General features: G+C 46.3%; 1 protein-coding gene across 1 annotated transcript in view; it reads left to right on the top strand.

Annotated features, from left to right (window-relative positions):
* Positions 1 to 5,243, top strand: part of Spats2l (spermatogenesis associated serine rich 2 like) — a 176,814-nt gene extending 171,571 nt beyond the window's left edge. The window contains exons 13-14 of the mRNA XM_051153842.1: positions 1,385 to 1,605; positions 4,370 to 5,243. Coding sequence (XP_051009799.1) covers positions 1,385 to 1,605; positions 4,370 to 4,765 — 617 coding nt within the window. The 3' untranslated portion in view covers positions 4,766 to 5,243. The remainder of the gene's footprint in view (positions 1 to 1,384; positions 1,606 to 4,369) is intronic.
* The last annotated feature ends 757 nt before the right edge of the window (positions 5,244 to 6,000 follow it).

Consider the following 6,000-nt stretch of genomic DNA (forward strand, 5'->3'; position numbering starts at 1 on the left):
AGAAAATTGTTTTTTTGTTTTTTGTTTTAAATGGTGACGATTTTAAAATTCAGAAGAAGCTCTTCCTGTCCAGCCTGGCACTTGAATCCTGGTGAGCTGTGAGAGAGAGAAAGAGAAAGAGAAGTCAGGGCTTTCTCCTGGAATTGATTCCCTCTGGCCTCAAGTCAGCATAATCACATAGAAACCATCCTGCCTGAAACCACCACTTTCAAAAAACAACGGGACTGCCAATAATAAGCATTGAGCAGACCTGCCTGACCTGAATGTGCGCCTGACAGCGAGCTGCCTGATCAGCCTGCCACGCACGTAGCGCTGGGGATGGTGCAGACCTGCAGTTACAGCCTGGCTCGGGTAGCCCTAGTGGAGTGTGGATGGTGGTACGTGGGGCTGGCAGGCCTGGCCTCCAGTCCGGGATACTCAGGACCCAGAGCAACAAAATCCTTAACCCACCTCATGCTCTCAGAAGGCAGGCAGGGCCCTGTCAGCATCTCCTTCCTTATGCATTAGTAGCCCCTCATTTTATAGGCCCTGATAAGGGCAGCGTAAATGGGCCGAGTAATGGGGGAGCTAAGAGGCAGAATTCATTTATGGATGGAGGAGAGAGGGAGCCATCACGAAGTCATTATCTCCCTATCAATGGTGGTTCTTGACCTCAAGAATAATCTAGGCCGCTCAGATATGTTTTCTTCATTCCTGCAAATGCCTCTCGTTGTGGACGCTTCCCGCAGTGGCCACTGTTTAGGGATTCTCACAGGAGGATTATGGTGGTTCTCTAAGCACTCCGGTGTCCTCTCAAACCACACCTTAAAGAGTACCCCTTAATGTCTGCATGGCGCTCCTGCCAATTTCTTCCCCTTCTAGCACTTCCGAATGGCTCTGCAGTGCCCTCGGCCCAGCCCTTAACAGCAACCATTCCTCCTCTGTTGTCCTTGGCTGGTGCCTTAGTTTGAGCGGGACCCCTGGGCCCAAATACAGGAGGTAAACTTTAAACCCCTTCCCAGATCTAGCCAGTGGTCAGAATATTCTCCACAGTTGAGTGGAGAGTGTGATATGACTTTCTCACATACTCTGGTGCCTCACATTTGACCATGTCCCCTGGAGGGGGAGACCTGGTGGCACTCAGAGGAAGGACAGCAGGCTACCAAGAAGAGACTTGATACCCTGTGAGCATATATAGGGGGAGGTAATCCCCCTCAGGAACAGTCATAGGGGAGGGGAATAATGGGAAAATGGGGGGGGGGAATGGGAGGATACAAGGGAAGGGATAACCATTGAGATGTAACAAGAATAAATTAATAAAAAAATAAAATTAAAAAAAAAAAAAAAAAAAGATCCACCTCAAAAAAAAAAAAAAAACCAGCAACCGTTCCTTTGTTTGTTGCAGTCACACATCCAAAGAACAGCTATTCCTCAAGAGCCCCCTGCAGCTCCCTGCTGCCTCTGCTGAACACTCATGCCGTAGCTTCCGGGAAACAAGGGACCTTCGCCCGGAAACCATCCGGTCACAGCAAGCCCACCGAGGGGAAAGCGGCAAACCCAAAAATGGTGGGCGGTCTTGCCAACACTGGCGATGCATGTCACCAGACCGTGCCCGCTAATAAGCAGGTAAGCCGCTCTACAGGGGGCCTCTGCAGATACTGGTGCACAGCGCCAGGAAGGAAACCACTATCGGTTTCCAGGGGAAGAAAATAAAACTACTAGAGGCCGGCTAGCGGTCCTGCCCAGGCTCCCTCCGGCTCCAGGCGTAACCGCCTGGCCTCATTCAGTCACACGTCATAGGCTCGTGCCTCTGTGTGCTCAGCCATGCAGGTTCCTTCACCTAATGGAGACAGCCCTCACATGTCCTCCTTGCCGGCATCTCCAGGACCTGGGCAGCTGTAGGAACAAGATGCAGAACCAGACGGCTGCAACTGTTAGTAGAAAGCTGCTCGTTGTTTTTTTCTTATTTACAATTAAAAAAAAAGAAAGAAAGAAAGAAAGAAAAGAAAAGTTCCTACCTCAGTTTGGTGAGTCAGGAACAGATCAAAGTTTTCCTGGAATTTCAGTAAAGCACATACATTTCAAAATGACTTGATTTGTTCCTGTATGCCATGGCCTCTAAAAATGCAACTCCACAGCTGGGCGTGACAGCACACGCCTTTAATTCCAGCACTCAGGAGGCAGAGGCAGGCAGATCCCCGTGAGTTCAAGGCCAGCCTGGCCAACAAAGTGAGTCCCGGACAGCCTAGATAACATAGAGAAACCCTATCTCGAAAAACAAAAACAAACCTCCCCCTTCCTTCTCTTTCTCTGTTGTATATTTGAGAAATAGTGGCTTGTGGGTAGAAAATGAACAAGAAATGGGATTCAGTGGCGTGGGTGCTGTGTGGACTACAGAGATAGCTTTCATGATCTCTGCAACTCTCCTTTTCAGTATTTCAGACCACTGGCTGGCTAGCACATACTGTTGGGTCTCCTTGTGTTGCCGCTTTAGGGGTCCCCACTGCTGACTCTGCTAGACATTTCTGTGACCCTGGATGACTTCCTGGGCCTCAACGTGACAGAGAGTGCTGTATAAATGTGTCTTCCCTGTTTGCCCATGCTTGTTACCAAACACCATGGCGAAAAGAAGTCTGAAATTTAACCCTTGAAAAAATGAAGAAAGCCCAATCTGGTGCTGTTGATTCCTTTTCAGCTCAATGGTTTTAGCATGTCGGTGATGGCAAATGTAAACAGTAGTGCCCTCAGACATCTAAACAAAGCAGTGAAGACCAGGCAAGAAGGACCCTGTGCTTCAGAGCAACTGTTATGCGTCCCACACCATTATCTTTCCTGCAGATTGAAGGGTCACTGATGCCAAGGAGACACCCACCCAGGACAGGATCAGGACGCTCCTTTTGGAGCACACACCAGTCAGTATTTGAGACCCTAGAATCTTGCTCTCACGCGTCTCCAAGCCCACTCTCAGGGACTGTGTGGAGCATTTTCTTCACTCCACTGCCTTGAGGGAAGAACATGCTGCCAGTCTGCACAGCCCTATAACCAAAAGATAGAAGAGTGCAGGCTTAGGTATAGGCGAGAATGTGTGCAAGGCCTACTCTAAGTACGGCATGCAGCAGAGGAGGAGAAGCATTCAGACCACGGGGTGTGGTCCTGCGTTGATACTTTTGACATAGGCCCTGGATCACTGGGTACTGGTGTATGCTAAGCCTGTACCATAGTGACAGTGTACAAATCAAAACCCTTACAGATTTATAACTCACAATGATGCACGTTTTAGCAATTAGAGGTTTGATTTTTCAAAAAGATGTCTTTGCGTATCAATTATGTGCTTGGGAATATTATCGGGAGAGTGCACATAATGGGATGTTGCATCATTTTCTACGTGTGGCCCTCAGGCAAGTCCTGTAAACTAAGGGTCCACGTCTACACAGTGAGGCGACTAAGAACAACCACCTTCAAGGATGACTGGTGATGCAGGAGATGGTGTGTGGTGACGTACTTCCTGGGTGCCAGCCCTCTGGAACCACTCAGTAGTGGCTGGTGACGTCAAGGACTCCTGGGGTCTTTTGCTTATAAAGAGATGACAGCTCTGGCCTGCGGATGGCCTTCTGTCCATCTCTTTGCGTCTTTGGCTGCTGCTGACTTGTTGAAGGAATTGCTGTTCAGTAGGAGGCTTGGAGTTGGTTAGCTTTCAATTACAAAGTGTTTTAGAAAAATTACCTCTGCGAGCACAAGACATTCACTCTTCGTTCCCCAAGGTCTATGAGATATACCTCGAAGTAATATTTCTGAACTGTAAGAATGGTTGTTTTGAAATAAAATAGGAAAGCTGTTTTGGAGGGGAGGAAAAGCCACAGGCACAATTTTACTTCTTCCTTCCTATATGAGATTAGAATTTAAACAAAGACTGTAAAGAATATTCAACTTAGAACTTTCTGTGGTAGACACGCATCTATGTTCTGCCCTGAGTACATTTCATTTTATTACATTTTAAGATTACAGGGTTTGAGCATACATTTATAGGGACTTTTTTGTTTGGTTTAGGTTTTTTAGCCTATTTTCTGATAATTGGCTGCTTATTATTATTATTATTATTATTATTATTATTATTATTATTATTATTATTATTATTATTATTATTTCCTTTTTCCTGCTCCTCTTCCTCCCTCTCTTCCTCTTCTATTTGAAGATTAGTAATTTTCTTTCAGTTTCATTTACAAAGTTGTGGTTCTAGATCAAGAATTATGTCAACTTGACCCATTTGCATATTGTCTTTTTCTACAGTGGTTTGAAAAACTTTATCTATAATTTAGGGGGTAGGCTTTCCTGATGCCTGCTGCTGTCTTCTGTGGTTGACTTGAGTCACTTACCTCATTTCTCTTTTTAGCAGAATGGACCTTCTAACCAAAGACGAAGATTCAACCCACAGTATCACAATAGGCTAAATGGTCCAGCCAAGTCACAGGGTGGAGGTAATGAAGCTGATCCCATGGTGAAAAGCAACAACCGCCATGAACACAGAAGACAGCCGCACAATGGCTTCCGTCCCAAAAACAAAGGTGGTGCCAAAAATCAAGAAGCCTCCTTGGGGACAAAGGCCCCAGAGGCCCCAACACATTCCGAAAAGGCCCGTCGAAGGCAGCACGCTGTAGACAACTCAGAGGCCAGGCCTTTCCGGGGTAGTGTTGGTAGAGTTTCACAGTGCAATCTTTGTCCCACAAGAATAGAAGTTTCTACAGAGGCCACTGTTCTCTCAGTCCCAGCTGTGACATTGGTGGCCTGAGCCGGGAGGTTCCCTGCCCGAGGTGCTGACCCAATTCGCTGCCAAAAGAGAGCCAATCAGAATATACAACTCCTGTATGTGTGTGTCATTCTCTCGCAGTCATTTTTACCAGTTCTAATACTCTGCTCTAGCTTGCTTCATAACGCCTATGGCTTTGCTTGATCTCTTGTTGCTTCTCCTCATCAAGACTTTGCATTGTTTTAGCCAGGCAGTATTTACTCATTGTTAGGAAAATCTCCATGTGGCTAAAGATCAGAGGCTCCGTGAGCAACGTATGTTGTAGCTGTGATGTCAATCCGTTTGGTCGTCTTTAGAGAGGTAATATTGAAACAAGAAATTCCCGATCAGACAAACGTGATCTGCTGAGGACACATGTGCTTTTGTAGAATCTAACATCTGGTGTTTTTCTGAAATATATATAAATATATATATAAACATATATTGCTTTATTTGAAACAAATTAAAATATGCTGCATTTGACACCAGGCCTGTTCCTTTTGTTGACGCCTACCTTGCTGTTGAATGTTCTTTGTAGCGCTTTTGAGGAAAAAAAAAAAGTTGGAGACTGGAAGTTCAGTGCTCAGCTCTGTAAAGGACTGTCTCCTTTGAAGTAAGAATTCTCAGAAAACAACAATGCTCCCTCGGTTACCATCCAGATAGGTACTACACACCCCAGTCATCTTGGATGCCACATGGTAGTTGGAGACTTTGTTCACACCAAGATGTACTTCAGCCTAGCTTAAACAATAGAGGTTATTGGTTCATTGGCCAAAGTCCAGAGTTGAAACACGTCTTGGGCCCATTTTGATCAGGATTCCCACTCTTTTATCTTAATTCTGAGTTCTGCCCTCCACACTCTAACGCTATGTTCAGAATGATGACAATGCGCCGACCTCCTGAGTCTTTCAGTGGCTTCCGTGCGGGACAAGAGTCTTGGCAGAAGTCCCAACAAAGCTCTGGCATGCCATTACCCACAGTCATCCATGGAGTGAACTAGTGAGTAGCATAAACTCCTTGGCATGTTAGCATAAACTAATCAGAGTCCACCCCTGACAATGAATGGGGGGAGGGGGAAGAGGGGGTTCATCCGAAGCACTGGCAACGTAGAGAAGAGCTACTGTGGCCTCGGGAAAGGAGAATGGGCATAGGGTACCTCCAAAGCTACAGAGCCCAGTTCCCCTATCTTTTGACTGCACGGCTTCCTTTGCTGGCCACTTTCAAGTGCAAATGCACCT

Source organism: Acomys russatus, chromosome 12, assembly GCF_903995435.1.
Source record: "Acomys russatus chromosome 12, mAcoRus1.1, whole genome shotgun sequence".
Lineage (NCBI taxonomy): Eukaryota > Metazoa > Chordata > Mammalia > Rodentia > Muridae > Acomys > Acomys russatus.